The sequence below is a fragment of the Micropterus dolomieu genome, linkage group LG02, assembly GCF_021292245.1.
Source record: "Micropterus dolomieu isolate WLL.071019.BEF.003 ecotype Adirondacks linkage group LG02, ASM2129224v1, whole genome shotgun sequence".
NCBI lineage: Eukaryota > Metazoa > Chordata > Actinopteri > Centrarchiformes > Centrarchidae > Micropterus > Micropterus dolomieu.
Genome location: NC_060151.1, coordinates 6,548,085 through 6,574,959, shown reverse-complemented (window position 1 = coordinate 6,574,959; position 26,875 = coordinate 6,548,085). Strand labels below are relative to the sequence as shown.

The 26,875-nt window shown below is 43.7% G+C and overlaps 1 protein-coding gene across 16 annotated transcripts in view; it reads left to right on the top strand.

Annotated features, from left to right (window-relative positions):
• nfixb (nuclear factor I/Xb) overlaps positions 1 to 26,875 on the top strand; it is a 132,609-nt gene that overhangs the window by 79,734 nt on the left and 26,000 nt on the right. For all 16 annotated transcript variants that reach the window (XM_046071806.1, XM_046071874.1, XM_046071925.1 and 13 more), the window contains one exon: positions 25,951 to 26,016. In XM_046071806.1, the coding sequence (XP_045927762.1) occupies positions 25,951 to 26,016 (66 nt within the window). The remainder of the gene's footprint in view (positions 1 to 25,950; positions 26,017 to 26,875) is intronic.

Genomic DNA, 26,875 nt, shown 5'->3' with positions numbered 1-26,875 from the left:
GGGGGGGGGGGGGGGGGGGGCATGTTGCCTTTATTTGACAGTAGAGAGGTGGCAGAAAATGAAGGGAGAAAAAGATGGGCAAAGGACCCAAGTCCGACTTGAACAGAAGACGTTGCAATTACATGGTCAGCATCTTAGATCTCTGGGCGACCATCTCACTATTTTTTGAGTACCAACTGAAATGTGTCCATAGCCCAGAGTATTGAAAACTGTGTAGAATTAGAAGGTATCGTGTGCATGGTCACAGTCTTAGCCTGTTTTACTGATTATTTGGCCAGAAATTTAATAGGCAAGTCAAATAGGCAGTTGTTGAACAGCTGATTTCTATTGGTAGTGGTACTCAACTCTGTATGGGCACCGGCATTAAAAAACCTCTAACAATACCCTTCCCTAGCCCTCAGTGCAGCTCCCTCAGCGCAGGAAGGCAAGTGGGGCTTATGGTCGCTTGGCTTAACACACACATGCTCAGTCATGAATGGATCATAGTCGCTGTGTCCTCTCCTCAGAATGGTGTGGAGGTAGTCTTTATGCTCCGCTAAGCAAGCTTATCTCTTCTGTTTCAGCTGTAAAGCCACAGGTCTTAAAGGTGCTCATGCCTGGGAGGCCCCCTCAGTCTGGCCCCAGAGGAAGACTGGGGTTTGTTGCATTAGTACTGTATAGTGTACTAAACTGGGATTTATGTCATGGGGAAACAAAAGAAAAATTGACGTTTTGGAAAGATCAACACCAGACTGCAAAGGCAGACCGCTCAGGATACTGAGAGGCACACATGCTACACGCAGATTATGGCAGTTCAGCACAGGGCTGTAGACAAGTCCACTTAACTTAAGTCCGAGCACCACATTTCACACTTACCTACCAAACTATATATAGAATATAGGCCTGATTGATTTTGCTGAGGACAAAACAAAATAGTATCAATAAATAATGACAAAAATACCAAACCCAGAGTGTGGCACTTCGGGTGAAGGCTTTGATTGCATTTAAACATCATGTTTAAAGATCAAATGTGCAGAACATATAATTGCTCAGTTGAATAAATACATTGGCGATTTTATAGACTTTGTTGGTGGCTGGTCAGAAATTCCGTGGGGGGTTTGTGCTTGGGGAATTTAAACTCCAGTATTTCCAAAGTGTGTGTCAGTCCTTAGATGATTTGATACAAAACAACCTACAGAAAAGTTTGTAAAAATACGATACACTGCCATTCAAAACACAATACTGTTCAGCTCGCATTAGATTTTTGGAGGCACAGTAGCACAGAGAGAGAGAAAAACCAATTGGACTCGGTCAAGACCAGAGACTTAACAGGCAAGACCGGGGGCAAAGATAGAGACAAGCCCAAGTCAAAACACTCCAGAGTATGAGACATCAGAGATAAAAAAAAATGTCTCTATTCCAGACATAAGAGAGAGACTACACTTGAGTACTGCAGTCCTGGCTCAATGCCTATGAGGGTGTCTACTGCAGCTGGGTCACCAGTACAGACATTATGAAAGTTTGAAAGGAGAGCCCATGTGGAAAACCTTACAGGCCGGTGATCATGAAATTGCCACCTGTGTTTCTTCACTGACGTTGATCTTGGCTTTTCTGCCCTCATTTAGAACTGGGCTGACTTAACATTTTGATTGGAATAATCAGGGCTTTCCTTCAAGGGCAAAGTTGTTTTGCAGTCTTGTTCAATGTTACTATTCCCATTCTGTGGTTCCTCTTTGACTTGGGTTTGCTAAATGAAGGAGACAGAATATGAAAAAAAGGCTGGCCAACATGCTTCCTGTAGGTTAAAGGATGAGGAAGAGGCGAAAGAAGAGAAGGGAAGAAGAAGAGAAAAAGAGGAGGAGGTTGGAGGAGAAAAAAAGACGAGGAGAACTGAATATGGAAACATCCAACTTCTCAGATCGCACCAATTTACAGGAACATTCAGGAGCCAGGTTCTGGAGAAAGCATTAGCAGCCGTTCCCCAATCTCTTTCCCGCTCTTTCCCTCCTTTGCTGTGTCCTTTGCTCTCTGTCTCTCCTCCCTCTTTTTTTTTTCCATTTTATCTTACGATCCCGGTGGGGTTACTATTGGTGAAGTACTTCCTGCAGTAAGTTTTCCTTCAGTGTGCGAGTGCTCACAACACCCAGGGAGCATTCAAAGACTCATTGCAGCCTAGTGGCGGAACAGTAAGCTTCAACGCAGTTAGTCAAACTCAACGTTGAGTTCACTAAGCCCTGCCACCCTTAATTACTGTTGCACTCATTTGCCAAATATGATTTATCAGCTCTAGCTAGCTAGCTAATTAAGCTAGCGTTACCTCCATGAGTTGGTTGAAAATGCTGTCTCCAGCTGACTTTTTTTTAAAAGAGAATCTTGTGAAAGGGCTCTTAAATATGCACTTGATGGCTGCATATGATGCTAAAACACTGAGGCCAAAGCTGCAATTCAGCATCCTCACCAGTTGGTGATCCATGTAGAAGACATGCACTGCTCAGTAAAGCAACTGAATTGTTCACCTGTTGGTATAACTGTGATTTATATTCAGGAAAACATTCAGAAAATCTAATTGAACGTGCATCTATATGCTTTGTTACACACTTGTGTGTGTACATTCTTTAACAATCGGGGCGAGAAAACTCTCCTGGCTCCAATGACTGGATCTTTGGCTCGGTCTTGTTTGGCTCTCTCACCGCCCTCTCATGGGATGACTTTTTTCAGCCAAAATCATCTTCCCCAGTGAGATTTCGCTTGACTTGAATGCATTTGGGGGGAAAAATACATTTTGCCCAAACAGCAGTGTTTGCTTGTAATGCCAAAATCCATCCCCAGAATCGATTGAATTAGATTCAGTTTCTAAATCCCTAATGACAGCAGATTGTTCCAAAAGTTCTCGAGATCTTTTGACCTCTGACTCGAGTGATGATGGCTGCCACAGATGTAGGACTGCCTCTCCATGGCTTAAACACCCCAAAGGGATGAAGTAAGGAAAGTGAATGACTGAGGGAAGAGATGACTGAGAGAGCTTAGGGCACAGTGGGATTCTGTGATCATTACTGTGCCCTAAAGACAGCACTAGGCCCCCTGCGGGACCAATAGGAAGCAGAGGAGGCCAACATCTTAGTGTCATCTCTCGACTGATGACCTGGCGATGCTGGCTCAGCATGTTTACACATCTGGGAATACCATATCTGTGCAGGTCGCATAGGTGGTGATTAATTCTAATGACTTAATCCTTCACGTGGGAGGGGTGGTAACATAGGACAGGAGGCTTCACTGGAGGCTTTTCTGGCTCATAAAGAGTCGTCTTCTGCTCATGATGTTCAGTACCCAGCCAGAGGAGCACTCCAGCAGGAATTCTTGCAAAAGAGACCAGAAAAGATCATGCGTTTACAAGAAGAGCAAGGGAGCTGCAGATCTTTTTGCTCCCCTCTTTGTCTGCGCTGCTTAGTTTTTATTTTTTCAGGCCAGCATTTTTGTGTAGGTGTGGCGAGCAGCCCACATCTGCAATTTTCTTTTTTTTTCTTTTTCTTTTTTTTTTTCGGGCAGTGGAATTTGAAACTAAAGCAAAATATACAGGTCCTTTCATCAAGCCATGCCACGGTGAGGAGAGAGAGAGGAGGGAAAGAGGTAGAGACAGCGAGATGACCATTAGTCTGTTCTTCTCCACTCTAATTTCACTGCAAGATAAGTGAAATCACATGTTGGCAGCAGTTCTAGGGGAAAAGGCAGAGCAGAAGAAGAAGAAAAGGGGCGAGTTTCAGGATGATGAACAAAACGAGGAGAAACAGAGCAGGGCAGATAGATTTAGAACTATTAGCATTTGTTCACATTTCAGTCAAAGTTGGGACTTGAAACCTGCCTGAGATCCATGGTCACCTGTGTTTGCATCTACTGCAATTTAAAAGTTGTTGTGTAGTTTTGTACCCAAATTATTTCACATTTAGTTAATGTGGACAAATGAACAATAATAACATAAAGTATGTAGTCAGGTGGATGTTTTAGTGCTTAAAACTCTGGTGGTTAAATAGATGGTTAGATAAAGAACATTAGCATTCATTTTAGAGTATCCACCAAATGAAAGTCCTTTTAGCTCTGTTTTGTTCTCCATTCAATACTGAGTGGTGCATTTAGCAGCTAAAGAGCCAGAAACTTCTCTGTGTTCACCAGATGGTTGGTAGCTTTGTCTGTCTCTTGTCTGGTGCTGGCTAGGTAGCAGGTTTATAGGAGTTCTACGCTGAAAATGATACTATGAAAGCAGTGAGACTGAACAAAAACAGTTAAGTTGAGGGCCTAAGCAACTGGCCAGAGTTACAGACCTCAGTATGCTTTAGACAAAGCTCTTGTTACTTGATTGTCAAGCAGTGCCTGAAACCCCTCTCACCAAGACTTAAAACGGTGCAACTGCTTCTGAAAAACTAAGCAACTTTTTGAACCAGGCAATCAAACAAACATTTTTCATTTCACTCCTGCAATTTCTTTTCATGTGAATTCTTAGAGAGAGAGATCAGGGAGGAAGCCAGTTGGAGGCTATGATGGCAGGCTTTTTGTCCTGCCTTTGAGTTTGGTAGTTCGCAACAAGTATTAACTGAATTTTTTTTTGTTCATAAGAAGCAAACAGAAAGCCTTTACTCAAGGGTGAGACTTCTCAACAAATTCTCAACCAGCTCAGGAGATTCAAACCGGTAACAAGCCTTAGATTAACAACTTCCATGTCTTATCCTTCAGCCAGGCCACTGCAGTCCATCTGTTGTCAGTTTGTCCTGTGCCATCTGACACAAACCTCCATTGGTCTCCTCACTTCTACACCGCAGCAACACAACCCAGCAGCTCATTTTACCTGACATTCCCAGCCATTACACAGCAAGTGCACATTACAGTCTCTCCTCTTTTCACAGTCCCTTTGTTGACTGGCCTTCTCTTGGATGGCAGCCAATGACACTGGCAGTGTGAGTGATCTACATGAGCGGCATTTAGCCACCCCTCCTTCGACCTTCTTCTTCTTCGCTTAGTCTCTCTATCCTTTCTTCAGTTTGCACTGCCGACGGCCCTCTAATCCACAGTGAGGTATAATCCGGTCCCTGGTGCCAGTGGTAATGCAGGCTTGATTTCATTATGATGTTTAATGGGCAAAGCAACATACTGGGTTACATGGCTGTAAGGCTGTGTGGGTCCTGCTTTGGGGATGATTCCCAGAGGCATTAACAGTCTCAAACAATTACTCTCTTTTTTTTCTTTTAATTCTATTCTACTTGTTCTCTGTGGACTTAGCCCTCACATCCCATTTTAACCGTGCTAGCGGCATGGCTTTAAGAATGGCAAGGTTGGTCTGTCTGTCAGTCCACCACTTGGTACAGACTGAAATATCTTAACAGCTCATAGATGGATGGCCCTGAATTTTTTAACAGACATCCATGGTCCTCACAGGAAGAATCATAATCATACAGGTCACACTTTAGTACAACTAACAGGTTGTCAATTTGGCGTAAAATGTCTTGACAGCCATGGGATGGATTGACATGAAATTTGTCAGATATTCATGGTTCCCAGTGGATGAGTCCTCATGAGATTTGGAAATCCCCTCACCTTTCATCTAGCACCTCCATGACATTGACATTTGTAGTTTTGAGTAAAATGTCTCAACAATTATTGGATGGATTGTTATGAATTTTGGTGGTCCCTTTAATTTTCATTAACGCCATCATCATGTCAACATTTTCGCTAGATAATTAGCATATGTTAGCATGCTAACATGCTAAACGAAGATGGAGAACATGGCAAACTGTTGTTTCATATTAACATGTTGGCATTGTCACTGTGAGCATATTAACACGCTGATATTTGCATTTACTTTGAAGCACCACTGTACTTAAATACCGTCTTACAGCGCCACTAGCATGGCTTTAGACGTTTAGTGTTGTTGTTACTCAGAACGGTGATGGCATACATACATTCATTCATGTTGGTTTATATTTTCTCATCAAAATAACCTGCTCCTATGTACATAAGAAAAAGGCCAGGATTTAGCAGCACTTTTTGCAGCGTGAGCCGTTGAAAGCCTTACTTTTGCGTTGGCAGATTTAAAAGAGATGTTTAACATTTGCTATCACAGTCAAGTGCCTCAGACCCTATTTGCCTCCAGGCATTGAATGTGTTAAAATCTTCCTTTTTACAGAAACTCCTCATGTGACTGACTTTAAAGCCTGTTTACATCTTCAGTCGATGCATTGCATCATGCGCTGTGATCATAATGTTAACGGCCCTATCCGCCTCCGCACACATTTTAGATTCATACATGCAGAGACTCACGCACAGAAAACACACATACACACAAAAACAAACTGTACCAGACATAAAAAAAAATTTGTTTAAAGTTTAAAATGACATGGCGGTGCTTTATAATGTCTTCTCAGTCTTGCATTTGTGTTTACATGTGTAGGCCTGTTTCTGCCCCTGGAGGCTTGGGTTGGAGGATGACAGACGATGTAAGGTGGACAGATGATAAATGCAGACTAAGTTTTATTGGATTTCCTTTTTAGTCCACAGTTTTGGCCAGCACTTTGACTTTCCTTCTGAGTGCGCTCAGTCTGCTGAAAGGGAAGAGATACACAAACAGCAGAAGGAGGAGAAAGAGAGAAAGAGTACTCTTCTCATTCTTTCCCCTGATCGGTTCCTGATTCTTTTCTTCTTTCCACGACTCCATCCATCCTCTCACACCTCCTCATTTCCTTTCTTTTCCTCTCCTTTCCTCCCTCCACTAGCTCCCAAAGTCCCTTGTCTTTGCATTTCTTCACCCCCACCCCACCCTGTATTTTGTCTTTGGTGTTTTTTTTTTTTTCATTTGCAATTACAGTAATATGTAACATCAGGCGCGGTGAGATTTAGGGCTTTACCTTACATAACCCCAGGATTTAGCTGCAGGGTTTTAAGGCTTCTCTGAGCCGCTGAGCTGGGGGCAATCGGGCCTCTTTAAAATATTTTCAAATGGCTGAAATCCCCAAAGGACCTATGAGGATGCAGGGATAGGAGGTCTTTGCGGGCCTTGATATAGCGCAACCGTCATTATTTTGTATTACCATGGAGCCTGATCCATTTAAAATACAGCCTTCTCTATTCTATTCAGTGGCAGTGTTGGCTGGGGGTTAATAGATGTGGGTCAATGCGTACGCATACAATACATTCTCACACACACACTGAAATTCATGGTACTCCTCCACATGCACATACAGTTACATGATGTTACTGACTATTTTATGTATATAGCAAGAGTGAGTGCTCTTTCACGTTATTTTTTTGTGCCCACATTTATGCTTTTTTCAACTAGATGAATGATCCACAGTCTACCCCTACACACATGCGTTAACACGCACACACACACACACACACACACACACACACACACACACACAGTCCTCCTGCACACTTGCCAGATTGAGTTATATCCTTTAAAGAGGGCAGAGGGCAATTTAATGTTGAGTTGCAGGTCTGTGCGTGTGTGTGTATATACTGGGTGCGCTGAGTTGAGGTGTGTGTGTGTGTGTGTGAAGTAGAGCTCTTGGCACTCAGGAGAGCCTTTTTCATTCGTTAAATTTAATTTGATATGACTTTATATTAAACTGTAAAAGGGTAGAGGAGGGACTTTGGGTTTGGCCCCAGATCACCATGCCGACCAAAGCCTGATTTTATTCCTCCTTGAGGCAGGCCAAACGGACAGGCCGTAAATTTGAAATAATGAACTGCCTGGCCTAACTTTGTGATTTGAGCAGGGAGGGAAGTGAATTGTGGAGAAGAACTGGGTACGACCTGGTGGAAGAGGAAAGAGTGGAAGTGGAATAAGTAGAGAAAATAACATCTATAGATAGCAGAGTGAAAGCACTAAAGCAGATGAAGGTAGAGAGTGCGCATCAGAGTGTGATTTGAGGACAAGGCTTTGCATGGGAAGTAGCAGAAGAGCATGTGTAAGCAGAGCCGATGGTGGCTTTGAAACTTAGGGATGTGCTCGGTGTTATAGGATGTGTAATGTCAGCGGGGTTAATGTAAGTTTCCATGGAAAAGCCTGCTTCTTCAGCTTCTTAGGGCACATTTTTAATTTCTCCCTGGCGCAGGTCCTGAGCCGGAGGGGGGAAAGTTTTAAGATGTAAAGCTGCTGGGATTAGGTCTGTATGAGGGGAAGACACGGGAGACGAGGCTTGGATGAGCCCTGACAGGGTCGCATAGACCGCGGCTGACCGGGTTGCTCGTCACTTCTCAGACAGTCAACAAGGGGCTTTGCAGCAGCCCTGAAATGTTGCATGTGTCTTACTGCACACGCAAAGGAGGGATGAAGGAGGGATGAGGAGAAGATGAAGGGAAGATGAGTTGTAGATTAAAGTGAGAGATGGATTTGGAGGCTGATGGTGTTTTGGCCCAGTACAAAACTGTTCTTACATTCAGAGAGGGGAGTCAGCAGAAGTTCGTCTGTGGAAGTTTTGCAGCTGCATGAACATTTAGAGATTTTGAACAATACAATCTTAGATACACGATTAAATTAGCTAAATAACCTCTGAAGTTTGGTAAGATTTAATCGAGTTTTTGGGCTTCTATAACAGTAAAAGTTTATGTCACTTCACATGCAGTACACATCTGTAAACTTTACAATGAATGAAGTTTATGCCACTTTTATGTTTAGACTTTCTCTATCAAGTTTTCACTTCTCATAGTTGCTCTGCTCCATTCCGAAAGACCTCCCTCCCGCTATTTTTCAATCCATTTTACTGGTCCTTCCTGTGTTTTAACAGGCTTTTATAACCCGGCTGCAGCTGCAGAAGAGACTTTGGTAGGGAAAGGGGTAGTTAGAGAGGGAGGGGAAAAGGGAGGGAGCGGGAATTGAATCATGAAATGAGGACCATATTTCCATACTGCTCTAAAATGTGGACTTTCCATTTTTGTAGCTAGGGTGCTCTCTCTTTCTCTCTTTCTCCTCGTTCCTTCACTTTCTCCCTCGCCCTATTTGTCGGTGACAAGCGCAGCTGTTCGTCAGTAGTTGTCTGTTTGTTTGTCTCTGCCCGTCCCCCCCCCCCCCCCCCCCCCCGTCCCCCCCACCCGCCTTTAGCTCATGTGAACTTTGCTTTTCGTCATGCTTTTTCCACTGCAGAGCGTCTCTGCTTTTGATTAAAGTCAAAAAAGCAGCAGATCCCACCACTCTCACTCTCCCTCTCTCCCAACTGTAACTAACAGAGACGCCATTTCACCCCCCACCCCACCCTTCCCCCCATTCTTACGTTCTTCCCCCTCTCTGTTCTTTCCACAGCAGTTTGTTTAGGCCACGCGGCTCTGTGAAAACTTCACTGCCAGTGTTTGTTGAGCTTTCCGGCAAGAGCATCTTGAACTGATATGGCTTCCCCCTGTGTTATGACCATTACAAAACAACCTTTCTTTTGGTGTGATAATATTGCAGGCCACAGCGATGCCAAAGCACCAGGCCCTGCCTCACTCACATGGTCCAAGCTTCTTGCTCCGTCACTATTGCCAGCTGCAGAAATAACAGTCGCTCCTTCGTAACCTCAAAATCAGCTCCATCCTCATCCCCATATTCAATCTCAACCTCAGCCCCGGCACAGCTAACTTTTGCCACAGTCTGTCTCCGCTCTCATGCCTCCGACCTCAGCATCCTTAGATCCCCTTTCCCACCCCTGCTGCAGCCACAGCCAGACGCTCTATTGCAGCTGAGTGGGCCGCAAGCATCTGTTTACAGCTCTCCTTCTGCTGTGTGAGATAATGATGGCCAGATACAGCCCACAGTAAAATAAACACGCTGCCACCTCCCTCCTGCAGGCCTGAGTTAGTGCACATTCTCGCTGAGGGGGGTCTGACAGTGGATCCAAACTTAAGCGGAAGAGGCCTGGCTCACATTTCTCATAGAAGTCCTCATAAATACGTTGCCTTGATTGTTTTATTGGATGAACGTGCCTCTGCAAAACAATGGCGCTAATAGGCCAAGTGCAGAAAGATGGTAGCCTCTGGGGGTTAAAGTCGTCAAGCTCATATGACCTAAAGTTCTTGGGAGTTTTTTTACATCATATTGAATTGGACTGGAACCAAGTAATATATACAGTAGATATAAAGAGAATGTGCTTTAACCTGTCTCAGATACCAGATGGGTGGGGATTATTACTTTCGCTTTGGGTCAAGAAGGTTGACAGTCAAAGAAGAATGAAGCAAATTAAATTTTAAATTATTTCCAGTGATTGTCTAGGCTTTCTGGTATTGTGGTTTATGTTCTAAAGATTCTAATATTTATATAGGTGTACATAAACACAATACTCTACATATCTTTGTCCATATTATTGGAGCAGGTCAGTTTCTTGTTTACAGTACAAAATAAAAATGACAAACTGGAGCCAGACTCTCCAGCTCTTCGGAAGTTAAAACTAGTTATAGTGTTTTATAAGTGTTTGCTAAGAGGAGATGTACGCATCACTAAATTAAAATGGGTTTCACCACAGAAGTTTACTAGTTCACTGCAACGCTACAGTAGTTCTTACGTAGGCATTAATTGTTACTGTTTACACCCAGTAACTGCCATTAGTTGCTGTTACTAGCTAACTAAACTAGCTAATAGACAGAAGTTACATTAGCTTGCTTTAAGACGTTTAGATTGAAGAGTAATAAATGTACTATAAAATGACCTCACACTTGATCAAAATGCTACTTATCAAATATGTAAACTAAAATAAAAAATATAACACCGCACAGTCAAATTCCAAAATGTTGTGCTAATCGCATCAGACTAAATGACGCAGCATCAGGTACATAAAAACATAAATACTTCTAAGTACCTCAACTTAACTTCAACTAACTGAATGAGTGTGTGAAACATCATCACAACCTTCTCCTTTTTCACAACAACTACTCTTTCAATGGGTGATAAAACTCAAAGCGCGTTCATCTGGTCTGTCCGTTGTACAAAGCTAGATGGATGGATGGATGGATGGATGGATGTGTGTGTGTGCACATACTCCATGTTATTGCACCGTGTATTTTCTCAGTGATGCTGACAGAAGGCAGACAGTGCAGGCGTGGTGACAGCATAGACGGAGACCAAACCAAAGATCGGCCTCTGGGGAGCGGGTTTGTTGTGGAGGACTGGGCTTGACTGAAGGCAGGGCCGCCTGTCACATGTTAATCCAAGCATTTGTGCGTACTTACAGTACATAAAATATACACACAGAGTCATGAATCCTTGCGCGCTTGGTTTAAACTTGAGATTATGCATGGATCACACACACTCATGTGCGTATGCATGGACACACATACACATACCATTGTCCTGTGTTCATAGAGTGTAATTAGCACAGTCACAGGCATGTGGTTTGATGTGTGGCCACACCTGTTCCTCACCTGAATCCACTCACAGATCCTACCAAGGGCCCTCAGGCTCCTCTGGGGCCTCAGGAGAACCCCTGCACGTATACACACTGCAGGCAGAATGGAAAACATCACATCATCAAACCAGTTCCCTTTCTCATTTCAGCTGTCCAACCTCCTCCTCTCCACTATCTATTTTTTTGTCTTCTCAAGTCATCTAGCTCATTCTTCTCTTCTACTTTGCACTCCATCTTTTCGCCCCCATCTCTCATATTCTCTCCTTCCTGGTTCCTTCTTTCAGTCTGCTTTTCATAAACTTCTGGCTGAGCTTCACCAGCAATCCCAGAGGCGTAGTGTGAAACGCTAGACATTTCTGAGTGACTGCCAAACAGATGCAGGCTCCTCTGGTCTGCCCCTCGACTTGAACATCCTCTCCATTTAATACCACAGAGCCATCGGCAACAGGGCAGCCATTGCACTGACATTTCGTCCTTTTACAGAGGAAGAACAGACTTGACAGGAGTTGCCATTTAAATGAATATACTTAATGGCCATTTTGCCCTGGTATATTTTCGAAATTAGCAGGGATGCAAAGCTTGAATCCGATGTGTTACCATGGCGCCGGGCTTATTCATCTGAACATTTTGGTGGCAGATGTGTGAAACATTTCAGTCGTGATTATCAGTCAACACATAGAATAATCACCCCATGTCAAGGTCTAAAATGTATTTTACAGCAGAGGATTTTTTTACTCTCTTTATTGATATTTGACCTAATTCTGTTTTCATGTTTTATTGCATGAAAAAAATGTTTGTTACGTATGAATTAAACTTCCTTTCCCTCATTCCCCATTATTGACTTGAAGTGCATGTCAGTTTTTCAAACAAGGTCAGATTTTAAAACCCATCACTTACACTCGCAGCGGCTGCGTTCGGAGATAATAAGGTTGAGTTCAGTGATGCTTATTGATGAATATGTTTTTTGAACTCGCTAAGTGGATTGACACCGGTCTAATCTCTTTTTGCCATGTTGATTCTGAAGAGGGGGAGGAAGGAAGGTTTAAAGCTTTTATCTGGGTTAATAAATTAATAGATGGATTGATAGATGGTAGGGATAAATCTCCAATTATCAGCTTGAGCGAGGGAGAGAATGAGTGGAGACATAAGCTCTCCAACTAGGCTAATCCTGTATGTCTGACATGTATGGACATGCCTTTTGATTCACGTATGCTGTAAATGTGATTGTGTCAGCCCGTGAAAACTATATGTTCCTCATATATGACGCTGCAGCAGTAACCTGCACTCTACTGGTGGTCATATTAAGACAGAAAAATAAGAATGGTATCCACTGTATTCCTTTAACTCTCAGGCCCATGACTGCATCTGGATCCTAGGACTCGCCTGAATGGTTTGTCCCAGTGCCCTGGGCCTGATACTGGGGAGCATGTGATGAAGGCAGGAGTATCTATCAGCTAGCATGTCAGAGACCGGAAGGCCAGGGCAGTTGTTTACTCACCTTATCTGCCTGAGAAATAAAGCCAGCTTTGACACAGATAGCAGACACGCACACAAACAGTGGAAGACTCCGCGGCAGTGTGTGCGCACACACACCGAAACAAACCGCACAAACACACGTCTGTGCTGCGAGCCACTGACCCTTGGGCCGGGTTCATCTGGGGACACAGACTGACAAATGCGGCTGGGCGGTGACTCCCAGACAGCTGGTGGTCAAAGGTTGCCTTTCTATCTGTGCCCTCATTTGGCTGATTGTTTTTTCTCAGGCCTCATCTGCTACTCTCGATCTCTGTGTCTGTCTGTCTCTTCCTCCTCTCTCTTTCTGTCAGCTTAAAGAATAAATCTTCAGTTCATGGCGTAGGTATGCATATCTGGCTGTTGGCTTCCCAGTATCAGAGATTTTCAACCTCTTTCTGGCTTACTTGGGAAAGCCCCCACCATCTCCGGAGGATGAATGCAGATCAGTTCCCAAGTTTACTGGAGCACCAGTTGATGTTTAGCCACTGTTGGTGCTTCTGGGTGTGTGTGCAGGTCATTTTGTGTGTGTGTGTGTGTGTGTGTGAGTGTGGTGTGTGTGTGTTATCTGAGATCTGATTTGTTTGAGCTTTTTACACAATGTCCTTATTTGACACTGATCTGAAAGGTCTAAAGAGCAACATGAGTCATAAGAGTTGCTGGGATGCACACACACACACACACACACACACACAGCAACACACTTACCCCTCCTCCAGAACACACATCTATGCATACGCAGAATACTGACATGCAAACCTACTCACAAATCATGCCTATCATACATTATGCCTCCATTGGCATCACCCAGTGAGGAGTTTTACGCAGCCATTCATCGCTCCCCTAATTCATTAGTCCAAATGAGCATTTATGCAGAGCACACATTATTTTTACAGGCCCGCTTTATGTGTTTGTGTGGAGTTTTACAACCCTCATAAAACACGTCCTCCAAGCCCCAGATAGATTTGGGAGCATTTATTTGCATAGTTCAAAAAACCCAAAATAAATCGTTAGTGTTTGCTGGCCCAGGCTGGATCAGACTGAAGGGTGTGATGCAAACAGTGTTGTCTTGTAATTTGAATAATATTTTGTTGACATTATGTGAAAATGGGAGAAGAGTGACATAATGCTCTTTCATGATGGCATCCATTTATGATGTGAATATTGCCTGCACACTTTTCTAATGACATTTGAAGCCTGAAAGTAAAGTCTGGCTTCAAGTGTCCTGCAGTCAAAATATACAGTTGTCTTTAAGCATGCACACAACATTAAACCCTTTCAGCTTTAACTCTCCTCGTGCCTAGTATACCATTACTGTCGGACTGGAAGACGATTCAATAAAGTTAGCAATTGAAATTTTTGATTTACACATATGAAATGTTTGGGCTCATTTAATGTGGAGGTGTGGAATACAATTCACTGATTTAGCATGCATTTTTTTATGGTGGTATATACTGGAAAATATCCTCATTAATATAATGACGATGATTTCAGTCATATTGTCCAGCTCTACTTCATCTACTGTAAGTACATTTATTCACAGATTGCGCAGACACAGAACAACATTTGAATTCATTTGGAGTCGTGTTTCACTCAAACTGACAAATTTAAGTCAAATATTCTCACTCCTTTCAGCTCTGTTTTGAACTCCACCATCTCGTGAGGAGAGAAATATATTGCTCTTTAGCTGCTAAATGATCCACTATGTCCACCAGCTAGCCGCCAAATTTGGCTATCTACCGTTTGGTGCTAAGCAGGTAGTGTACAGTGGGTTTTTAGAGCTTTTTTGCCAAAAGCTATCTACTGCTGATGTAAATGATGTTGATGAGAGCCGTGATGGTGAACCAAAACAGTAAAGTTGAGGGCCGTACTACAAAACACAAAGTCTCAAAAGAGCTAATTGAAAGTGCAATCAAGTGATAATTCACTGTGGCTTGGTCACTACGAGCGAAACCTTTCGCATTGCATGTTATCATAAGTTCAACTGTTGATTTTGATTGGAGTAGCTTTAAAGTTCTTGTCCTTTCAGTTCATATTCCCAAACCAATTTGTACAAACCAGTTACCAATTACCACAAACCAACAAAGATTTAGTGAATGTAGGGCTTTGACCCAGGGCCATTGCCCACTTTGCCCTGTTAGTATTCCTGCCTCGAATATAGTATTATTGCTCCTCGCTTGCTCTGAAAGCCAGACGATCTTGTCCACTGAGCATGGTGCTGAGATATTGTCCCAAGGGGAACTGACACAGTAGGGAATAGTGATAAAAACGCTTAGCCAAAAAGTTCACAAGGTCATGCTCTCAGCTCCCTGTACAGTCCACAAAATACACACACACACACACAGACTCCTGGTTTGAGTGGCAGGTTTCCACGATCTCCCTGTCAACCATAGGCCTGGATCATAGCACACACATTCATGGTCATGTGTGTGAGACTTATTAATGGCGGGAGGACTGTGAGTAGTTCAGTTCAGAATAATTGCCTTGTTAAAAAGTGATGCTGCTGCCTCTTGGTGGCTGTGGCGTTGTGTGTGTGTGTTTGCTTTTCCGCGTCTCCCCTGTAGTGCTGGGTTTGATCGTGTCAGCTCCCTAGCTGGTGCCCACTGTACACTGCTTTCACTCCCCCTTGTACCCTCCTCTCCTCCTCTGCTCTGCCAACAAGTCTCTCTTTCTTTCTTATTCCTTCTTTTATTCTCTCTGCTCACGTCTTTCTTGGCGAGGCAAAACGTTCCCACAGCTCTCACAATCCCCCTCAAGCCCCCCCTTCCTCTCCCTCTCTCTCCCCCTCTTTCTCAGTCGATCACTCCCCCCCTACCCCCAACCCCCCCCTTTCTTCTCTCTCATTCACTTCTTTTCTGTCTTTTTCTTGTCTCCACTTCTCTCCTCTGTCTGTCTCTCTTCCCTTTTTTTCTGCTTTTTTTCCCTATATCCCTCCCCCCTTCCTCATTCTCTATCTCCCTCCCTTGTTCCCTGCCAAAGACTGGTATCACATGATTCCCACTTGTGCCCAGGCCCTGCTACACACAGACACACACACACACACACACACACACACACACACACACACACACACACACACACACACACACATATATCACAACATGGATAATGTGGGAGTACCACAGGGTGGCTCCTGTCTTTTACGCAGAGCTGTGGACCTCACTGCTATACATTCTATACTCAGTTCTGTTTGTATGAAACCTACACATCATTTCTACACGTACAAATATACACAATCATCAGTGCAGTTTAAACAAGCCTGCCAGTGTCTTAAGTGTTTTACAGCATGTGTGTAGTGTCCGTGTCGTGTTGTCAGGCCAGCTGTGACTTGAAAATGAAGCATTTTTCGGGGATGTGATCAGAAACACACTCTAAAAACAGTGATCTCCTCTTTAAGTTTTTGAGAACTGTTCAAATCTAACATCCAGTCCAATGTGAAAAATACTGACGAATTTCTGTAGAAATTTTGAGTTAATTCTTTGGAGCCACAGCTATTTTATAAGTTGGTAGGAATTTTGACTGAAGCAAGCTATGCCAGAGAGCTTTCAGCTCTAACCCCAACCTCCCCTCCCGTCTCGCTAAAGCCATGGCAGCCCTGTTGAAATCTTTCCCACTGCTCTCTCTTCCCCCTGCGAAAGGCAGATTTCTTTAGCATGTGGTGCTGCTTGTGCCCCCACTGCCAACAAGTGACATCTGCTGGCCAAATGGAGCAATGACACCTCTCCCTATGCATTTTCAGTTTAATGTGAATGTTTGGATAGAGAGCTTTAAAGTGAAGACTCGAGGAGGGGAAGTTATTTTCTGACAGTGACGGTCAGAGCTCTCAACACTAGCCTGATTTTTTGCTGTACAGAAAGCACTTTTCTGTCCTGAGAACAAGCCGGGTAGCAAAGAGACTTTGCTATGTCTGTCTCTCTCTTCCTCCCTCCCTGTCAATCTCTCCCTGTACATCACAGCTCATCAGCATAGGCGCAGATAAAAGATAAAAGAAACAGGGCAGAGGGGGGGGGGTGCATACATGGGCAGCCAGCCAGCCGCCCCCACCCCTCCATCCTTCTACCCCCTGCCCTCCTCTCTCTCCCATGGTTGATTCCCTTTAGGCCCCTCTCACCCCTTCTCACCCCCCTCTCACCCCCTGGCTCCCCGGCTCTGTGTGGCGTTGGCACAGAGAGGGCGCAGGCGGCACACAGACGGCCACGCAGATGGGCAACGGGCAATGCAGGGCTGCCTCCCCACACCTGCTCCTTGCTGGCACAGGGCTCGGGCCAGGCGGCCACGCAGCACACACACACACACACACACACACACACACACACACACAACAAAAAACACAGATGTGCATCTAACACAGAATTATCTCTCTCTCAATTTATTGAACTTTCCCACATATAGACACGGAGTCACGGGGAGCACGCACGTGCAAATACTCCCACGAGCCGCTCTACATGCTGGTGCACACGCATGTTACGTGTTTTTAAAAAACAACGCTGTCTCCCTCCCACACTCTGATGCTCAGCCTGTCTGTCACAGATGTTTACACGCTTATCTCCAACTGTGCCTCAACATGTGCTCTCCAGAAATATTTGCACATATACACTATCAGAAATGTATATAAGACACAATCACACAAATCCATAGCCACCAACTGATGTATTTATAGTCTCACGCCCACACATTCACACTTCAGCACTACCAGCACAGAAACACATTTCACAATTAATCACATCGCCCCATGCTGTGCTGTCACATAGAGTTACATAGCAGGCATTCAGTGAACTATGCACTATTGTCACTTTTCCAATGAATGTGGGAACAAAGATTGATTATATAGACTTAGGTTGCCGTTTCAGTGGATCGAAAAGATGGGCATTTGCAAGCCTAAGAGCCTGTAGCTGCTATTTTGTTGACACCACCATAGTGTTGGAGGAATTGCCAGCATTTGAAGCTGCTGGTTTAATAGGTAGGGTGTGGATTTGGAAGTCAAATAAACTTCCCAGGAAAGCGCCAAAAATAGCGGAAGGGAAAATCCATCCTAAAACAGAAAGCCCAGTCTTATTCCTTAAGTCTTTGAAAGCTCAGTCTTGAGTTGTAAGCAAAAATGAGCTGCTTCATTGACAGTTAATGGGCCATTACTACAGTCACAGAATGTGGGGTGCTTTTAGAAGGATGCAGGCTGTTTTTCACTACAAACTTGAACATGGACAACATGTGCCGACATAAGTCACTCAAATTCAGCATCGATTTTTATCCCTCTGCGTTGTCCGTCCAGCTCTTTTGAATGCCTTGAAAGAACTTCTTCAAATTTGGCAGAGACGTCCATTTGGACTCAGTGATGAAGTGATTAGTGGGCAGTCAAAGGTCAATGCGACCGGGTCCTCACAAGACATATTATGGCCATAACTCAAGAATTGATTACTACATTTCACAGTTGGACAATGAAATGCCGACACATTTGACTGGTCAAGAAAGGTCAAGCTCACTGTGACCTCTAATGACCTTTACAAAAACGTTTTTGGCCTTAACTGAAGAATTGATATATTAATTATGGCAAAATTTCACACATATGTTTAATGGGATTCAATGTTAAAGTAACTGTGAGTGGATGAGTTTCACCTATAGCTCAGAGAGGCTTTAAGAATCAGTTTTTACCAACTAATGCAATGATAATCCTTCATTTGGTATGCCCACCTGACTTCATAAAATCCTATTTTGTCCCCCTAACTTTTAGTGTTTAAGGTTGGTTTACTTACTAAAATCTCTCTAAACATTGTTCACTGACTGTCTGGCAGCCAAAGTCTGGATGAGAAAAGGTCATAACAATGTTGACACGCTCACCTGAATCACCTTCAATTGTTACCACGCGCTCAGAGCAATGCATTTAATGAACAGCAGAGTGGGGCGACAAGTGCCCTGTAAAACATTGTTTGCCCTGGGTTAAGTCTGCCCTGCCTTCTTGGTGGTGGTTGTTGGCACCGGATGGAGCTTGAAGGAAATACCTGCTGATACTATTCAGGGCATAAAAAGTACTTTCACCTCCCCCCGCACGTTTTTTGGACAGAAGAAAATGTGTTTTTTTTAATATTACAGTTAATATTCTCCTTTGAAAACGTTTGAATAGGACATGGATGTAAAGTAAGCATTAAACAGCAGTGAACATGATTTTAAGTGAACAGTACATTTTAATTTGATCTCTTTTTAATGTTTTTATGTTGTTGTTGTTTTTGGACTGCATTGTGTCCCCCACATCTAAAAACCAAATGTACACCCTTGCAGTGGAACAGCATCAGACTTTATCTTCATCCCCAGCATTAGAACGCCCTTCTAAATATGACAAAAACAAAGATAACTGAAAGGAATAGAAAGGATAAAGTCAAAGTGGATGACTGAGTTGTGTAGCGGCTGAGGCTGCTCTTCCAGATGTCCTAATGGCTCAGCAGGAACACAGTGTAACCACAATGTGATTTGCTCCCCTGTTATTATGTACGTTATCTAATGAAACAAATTCCCATGCAATATTCAGGGGCACCTTTGGAGAAAGTGGCCTCCTGTCACAACTGTGTTCATTTCTCTCAACCTAATGGTGAAATCACAGTGAGCTAGGGTCATTCCTGGGACAGATAAACTGTCAACTACTCCACGAATGCTGCTGTGTCCAATAAGAACCACTGGCTTAAAGACCAGGGTCGGGAAGAGATTTGCTTGTAGATGATTGAAGCGGACGGGGTTTGGAGAACCGGAAACAAATCTGCGAATGAAAACAGAGAGGGGAGAAGAGGGATGAAGGAGGTGTTGGAGGAGGAGGAGGAGAAGAAGGAAAAAAAGAGGTTTGAAATGAAGTCCAATAAAAGAGCCGAATGAACATCTGTGTGGGATAGCCGTGGGGATTAGGAGGGTTTGGAACATTTTAAGCGCATTAAAGATTAAAAAAAAAGGTCAGAATGTTTAGCAACATACCGATAAACCTCTTAAGCGAAACCCAATTGGGGAGGCTGTTCGGTTTCTTTATCCAAGGGCTGGTGGAGGGTGGAGGGTGGAGGGTGGGGGTGGAGAGAGTGGGTGAGACTGCGCAGCCACACACACTTGAACTCAAACAAACTCTTGTATATATGCAAGTCAGTCCGTGCAGTTTGCCCGTACGCCGTCTGCTTTACATCCATCCTCCGTCAGCATGAAGCCAATCATACATGCTACATTATATTTAGTATTTCTGTATATATATCTCCATATGCATGTGCGCTGCAACCCCCCCTGCCACATCTAGAGATGTATGGACGCAACACCACAGCTGCATTCCCACATTAACCCAGAGCCCTGAGTATTAGCTGCAGCTGGTACCCACACACTCCACCAGGCATGACAGGGTTTGGGCCTGCATGCCTAAACGCCACAACTCATATAGACAGAACCAGAAGTCAGGGACGCTGCCGAGCAGAGGAGGTGGAGGGGGGGGGGTTACAGAATGAGGAGAAAAGGGAGCGGTAGAGGCGAGACAGAGATGAAGAGGGAGAGAACAGTGGTAGATTTGTCCGCAGAGCTCCCGAGTGGTAGGAATAAGAGGCCCCTATCATTTGACTGTGAACTGAACCATGTCTGGGGAGCTATCCTTAAATGACACAGCACACTGAGGGTGGAGACAGAGACGCAGAGTCAAAGTGGTCATGGCTGTAGACTGCGGCTATACTGACAGTCGAATCTGTGCATGTATTTACACATGGCCTGTATCATGTTCACATTTGATAGCAGCTTACTTTTACCGCTGCAGTCTTCTACTGCTGTCCCTCAGCAGCTTCACTTAGCAGTCAGAGCACCACTGCTTTGCTCAAGGGCATTTCAGCAGCGGTTTTAAGAAAGAAGAGATAGTCAATTGGACATTTTTTAGTCAATTGGAAATTTAAATGTGCTGGTGTCCTATCTGACGTGTTCTTTGCCGAGACCGACTTCTTTTTAGCAATAACTCTGTGTTCCCAGATCTTTACTTTAGTCAGTCTATTGTTATTGTTACCTGTAGAAATTACAAAAAATAAAACCCATGCTTTAATAAACGGAAATTATCCTTAAAAGGCTCTGCTGCTGTAGTGCAGTTGGGGCTCACTGAACCGTAGCAGTTTGTTGTGCTTAAGCACTTTGCTCATTGCGCTGTCCCCCTCATTCATTCATCTGCCATTCTCTGCCATCAGCTGTGTGTGTGTGTGTGTGTGTGTGTGTGTGTGTGTGTGTGTGTGTGTGTGTGTGTGTGTGTGTGTGTGTGTGTGTGTGTGTGTGAGAGAGAGAGAGAGAGCCTGTGGGTCTCTGTTAGTGTGCATTTATCTGGTCTGGGGAAATTCTTTGTTTTTCAGATTTTATAAAACAAGAGCAGGGGAGACACAGTGTGATATATTAAAGCATGTGATGAGTTACTGGTTTGAGGGAAGGTGTAGTTGGTGCATATTACATTTCCATCTTATGTTGTTGTGATAGATCACTGAAAACAAGAAATGAGAAAACGTATTTATGAAAATGTATATGCTTGCTGTCCTTAAGTTTACATTTTATCTCCAGTGTTGGACCGGTGATGTTGATTTTTATGAATCTGAAAAATCCTCTTCACTTAGTGCCCATTAGATTACAAAGGGCCTGTACGCTTGTGATGCACAAATAAACACTCTAAGCTACTCGGTAAATTAGCAAAATAAAAAGTGCCTGTGTGAGCAGTGCGCACTCGTATATGAATGTGTGCACAGTAAATGAGTCCATTAGCGCTGGCAATGGCCGCCTGTGTAGCAAGCGAGTGAGCATGTGTATGTAATTTTACATTCAAGTGTCTCTTAATGATTTCCAGTTGTGTGTGTGTGTGTGTGTGTGTGTGAGAGAGAGAGAATGTGTGGTGGTGTGTTGTTTTTGTGTCTGTGCCTATGATGAATGGAGTGATTAAGTAAGTGTGATTCTGAGTGTGTGTACATTAGCCTGGGTGTGAGTTACTGGCCTCTGTCTGCATCTGCAGTGTGACAAATGTATAGCTAGTGTTAACTTTTGTGTACACGCTGCAGGTGTGTATCAGCATACTGACCAAGAAACAAAATGAACTCTCTCTGTGTGCGTGTGTCTTTGTGTGTGTGATTAGAGTGATAGCATGATATATTTGATGGCGTGTGTGTGTGTGCTGTATTATCTCTGGCAGGGCGTGTGCAGGGGGCCTTGGGGCGACTGTGTGCAGGAGATAAGGGTGATTCATCTGTGTTTAAATGTGTGTGTGTGTGTGTGTGTGTGTGTGTGTGTGTGTGTGTGTGTGTGTGTGTGTGTGTGTGCGCAAGCAAGAGCATGTTTGTGATTCAGAGGCATGTGTATCCATGTTTGGTCCATGCATGCAAGCATTGGACCACACACTGTAACTGCTCATGTGGTTACATACTGTGTCATGCCTGGGTGTTGTTGAGTGTGTGTCTGTGTGTGTGGGGGGGGAGTAGGCATCCATATTAACACACGTATATTTCAGTCTCTCCAGAGTACGTCTTGTGTTATGTTACCTCACCGAGGTTGATGGATAGATGGTGTGTATTTGTATTGATTGCAAATATATAAAAAATCATGGCGGCAGACCTCTTCAACACAGAGCTGCCTCTTTCTCTTCAGAGATTCAGCGGCGGTTTGAAGTTTGATCTTTACTCATTTCTGCCACTAAGTATTAGAAGTCACTGGAATAATATAGAAAGAAAAAAGAGAGTTTGGGAGTCTGAAACTAAATAGCACAACAAACCAAGTAGGGTAGGTGCTCCTTAAAGCAGCACTTCAATTATTTTTATTTGAAACATGAGTCAAACGACTGAGTAATATGACAGGTGCCGCTCATAGTGACAAACCCACAGAGAATTACCATCTGACTCTGCGCTTTCCTTCAGTTCCATGGACTGTTTTAGCATCTTTCTGTTCATTGTTTTGATTTTCCTGGATGCAACATGCTGTTTTGATTCTCTCTTTACTCTCACAGCTCTCATCAGCCTTGTTTCTCGGCCAAAACAGGCAATATCAGTAGCTATTAGTAGTAGGCAGTTTTTGGAGAAAATGCTCTGCCATGTGGTTAGCAGCTAGCAGGTGAACATAGTAAAGCGTTTAGCAATTAAAGTTGGTGAAGATCATAAATAGAACTAAAAGGAGAGTGAATATTGGACCTTGAATTCGCCTGTTGGAAATACAACTCAGTTGCTTTGTATCCACTGGATGTAGAAAAAACATTTTCTAACATGTTAGCCAACCTAAACAGTCAGCTTCTTTCTGCTGCCCCCAAGTGGCCAAAAAGAGAAATGATTACAGGTTTAAAGCAAGCCTGTTTTAATTTGACCATCATCATGAACCTGTAGGTAAATAGGACTCAGGATCCTTCCAAGAGGTCCCAAAAAGAAAATTGACATATATAAAATTTTGTTATTTTGCTTTGTTTGTGACATACAGCATGCTTTCACCTCTCCAGGGCTCTAAAACACTTCAAATGAAACAGTCAAGAAAACTCATTCTAGATCAGAGGACTGGCAGTGTGCAACTTTATCCATGTAATTGATATGAACAACTTTTTGTTTTAAATTTCTTAAGCTTCATCACACCACTTCTCAAGTAATGAATGATTATGCCCATCTTTTACAATTTTAGAACATTTGTAACATTTATTTATTCATTTTAATGTCAGAGGTCGCACGCCTCTGCAAGGAGGTGTGAGGTTAAGTGGACAGGGAAACAATGGTGGATGTCTCACAGTGGGAACTGAACCTGGGTCTCCCACACCAAAGGCAAGCGTCTTATCTATGCGCCATGACCACCCCACCCTGTAGCAACTTTTAAAGATCGGTTTCAGCTCACATTTTGCCAAGGAACCAGAGAAGTTATTAAAGCCAACTGTTGGTAGATCCAGTTTGGTAACTGGAGTGGATTTAACACTTTAAACTGCTGAAAGACTGATATGTTGAAAAGTCAACCTCCTTATAGTGTAGCATAGCGGCCGCCAGTCGGTTTGGTGCCAAGAAATACAAGAAAAACAACACATTGAGCCCATGCCAGTAGGCTATATTATTATCTTCATTCGAACTAATTGCCAGGCCAAACAGCGACACATGCACACACAGGCTTCAACAACCACTCACCATTAGGGACTTTAACTGCGGTGTGCCATCCCTGTTGTCATGACAACAAGGCACGGAATTTTGGCTTGGAAACTGTCACATAGTGTAAGAGGGATTTTTCAGAGGCACAAAGGTTTAAAAGGTTTTAACGATTTGTGCTTGTAGTGAAATGCACGATTAGGATTGTCGGGGTGAGCACCACCGCGATAAGAAAGGCCTCAGGCTTTTTTTATTCTTGGTTCATCTTACATGATCACCTTATGTGCCTTGAATGATTCCCTTATTTTCCTGTTTCCATCCTTCCTTATACTTTATGAGAGTGTTTGACATCTGTGATCATCTCTTTTTTATTAAACTCATACACTCTCTGTAACATGCTATTGGGCAGGCAACACGTCACTTGCAGGATTGCAGACAAACAACCCCGTGGTTTTATCCTGACTCTATTTGCATTGCATATCCTCTGTAGGTCTTTTTATCTTTAAGACCATTGGGTCTGTGTGAGAGAGTGAGTGTGCTTTGTAAGCATGTGTGTCTGCGTGTGTGTGTATGTGTGTGTGTGTGTGTGTGTGTGTGTGTGTGTGTGTGTGTGCCGTCAGCTAGCAGGAATGCATTCGTACCGCCAAAGCTAAGATGGCTGCCAAGCGCTAAGATGGCTGCCAGGATTCCACAGAGCGACAGCACGAGAGAGAAAGTGATGCAGAGACAGAACGAGTATGAGAGGAATTGAGGGAGAAAGATGTAAAGATGGACTCTCACTTCCTCAGAACGGGGGGAAAGTGTTGCGGGAAAATAGAAACTCTATCCTTGTGTGTCTTCCCGTCTTCTCTTCGACCCAGAGTGATGAGGTTATTTTGTTTGTTTCTTTTTGTTTTCTCGGTTTTGGCAACTCACAGACAGGGTGAATAGTGCAGCAGTTTGCTGGCATGTCGTCCACTAATGCCACCCAAGATTAGGACACTGATTTGGGCTTAGAAAATGTTGAGATTGGGGGGCTTATTACTGGCTGCAAGGGGGCCACGTTCTGGCAAAGGAGACTTGGCCCAGGACGGCCTTAAAGCTTCAGTGCTGTGGGGTAATTGGCCTGAATGGTATATATGATACAACCATAAAACTCTACAAGGCTGCATTACGCATCAGAGGAAGAATGGTAGCCAGCGGGCCAAACAAAACTAGCTGAAGCAGGCAGCTCTCTGCCTTCCTGCCCCTATAGATGTTAAGGTAAACACACATAGAGATACAATCCAAACAATGCCTAGAACCCTAAGTACATTAGCCCTCAAGTTACAAAGTGGCAGTGAGAAGCTGAGGTTTCTTGGGACCTTTAACACTTAACCCAACTTACTCTTTCAAAGGCCTTTACTAAAACAGCATGTATGTTATGTCCTTCGGGGAGAAAAAGGTATAGAAAGAGAGAAAAGTGGTTTTGTCAAAGTAAACTCAAACAGGAGACCCACTCCAAAAAATCCTCGAAACCCAGAAATGTACACTTTACCCCTAAAGTACCCCTCAGCTTACAAGTCAGCAGTGGAAAGCTGAGGTTTCTTAGGACATCTAGCACTTTACTCAACCTACTTTGTCTAAGGCCTTCACTAAAATAGTGTGTGTGTATATTTGAATGGGTGGGAGTTCCTGAAAGAGAGCTATAGAAAGCTAAAAAGAACAAGTCTAAATGACACTCCAAACTGAATTGTCTTTTGACACTTTTCCCAGTAAGTCTAGAATGTACATTTTCCCACAGTGACGGACTTCAGAAGTTAGGATATTAACGTTTTGATTTGCCATTTTATGGCTTTCAACTGAAGTTCAACCTGAGCGGAAAAATGCGGCTAACTTTTATCTCAGCCCCATGTCTGTGTCTTTTACGTGGAAAGAATGAAAGAAGGCGCCATTTCCCATCGATTTTATGACGAGTTCCCCCTGATGCTAACCTGCTCCCTCACCTTGGGTAGTGTCCATACATCTGTCCACCTCACTAACCGTCTCTCTTTCTCTTTTTTCTTTTCCCTCAGAACAATCAGGACAATCAGACAACACAAACCAGCAAGGAGATGCAGACGTCAAGCCCCCACCAAATGGTTAGTTTATGAGTATGACCCGTTTGCACACACACACACATATGCGTGCATAAAATATTTGACATACCTGTGCCTACATGCCTACATCACTCTGATACAGACGGTAACACACATGCACACACACTGTGTACATACACCACCCCTACATACAGGCCTCTCTGTGTGCGAGTGTGTACCGCCAGAGTTGGGTCTAAGTTTATTATGGTAAGGAAAGCTGATGGTACTGTAGCGTGGGGGTTGTGCTGGGATTGTGGCGGGCCACTCATAAATCACACTGACGTTATTGGAAGATGGGAACCACATGGCCGCTGCCGAGCTGAGCACTGACCTCATGCGCCATGGGATGAAGCGAATGAGACAGAGAGATGGAGAACAGGAGAAAAGTGAAAGGGGGGTTGAAAAAAAAATAGGAGGGGGAGGGGGGTTAAAGAAGGGATGGACAGATAGAGAGAAGGATGCAATGAAGGAGGGAGGAAGTGTCATTTAAACACACACCGCATAGATCTGAAAAACCTTGCTTGGGGAACTAACAGAACTTCAGGGCACATTAGGCACCTACTTTATTTTCACAGTTGAGACTGAGGTGTGTGTGTGCTTTTGTACCTCTATCCTCCGTCCAGCTTTGGATAATTCTGACAATTTTGACGATTTTAGCTAGTTTATTCACTCACAAATGTAGGCCTTCATAATGGGTTTAGGAAAAGACAGCATAATGTGAAGGCTAGGCTAAGGGTTAAGGGAAAGGAGTTAGCAATTAATTTTGGAGTTAGACCTTCAGTGGTCAAACTGATGTTTTGGCAAAATGGAGGGATCAGAAACAAACTGTGAACACAGTGCAGCCATCCAGTTGACACAGAGC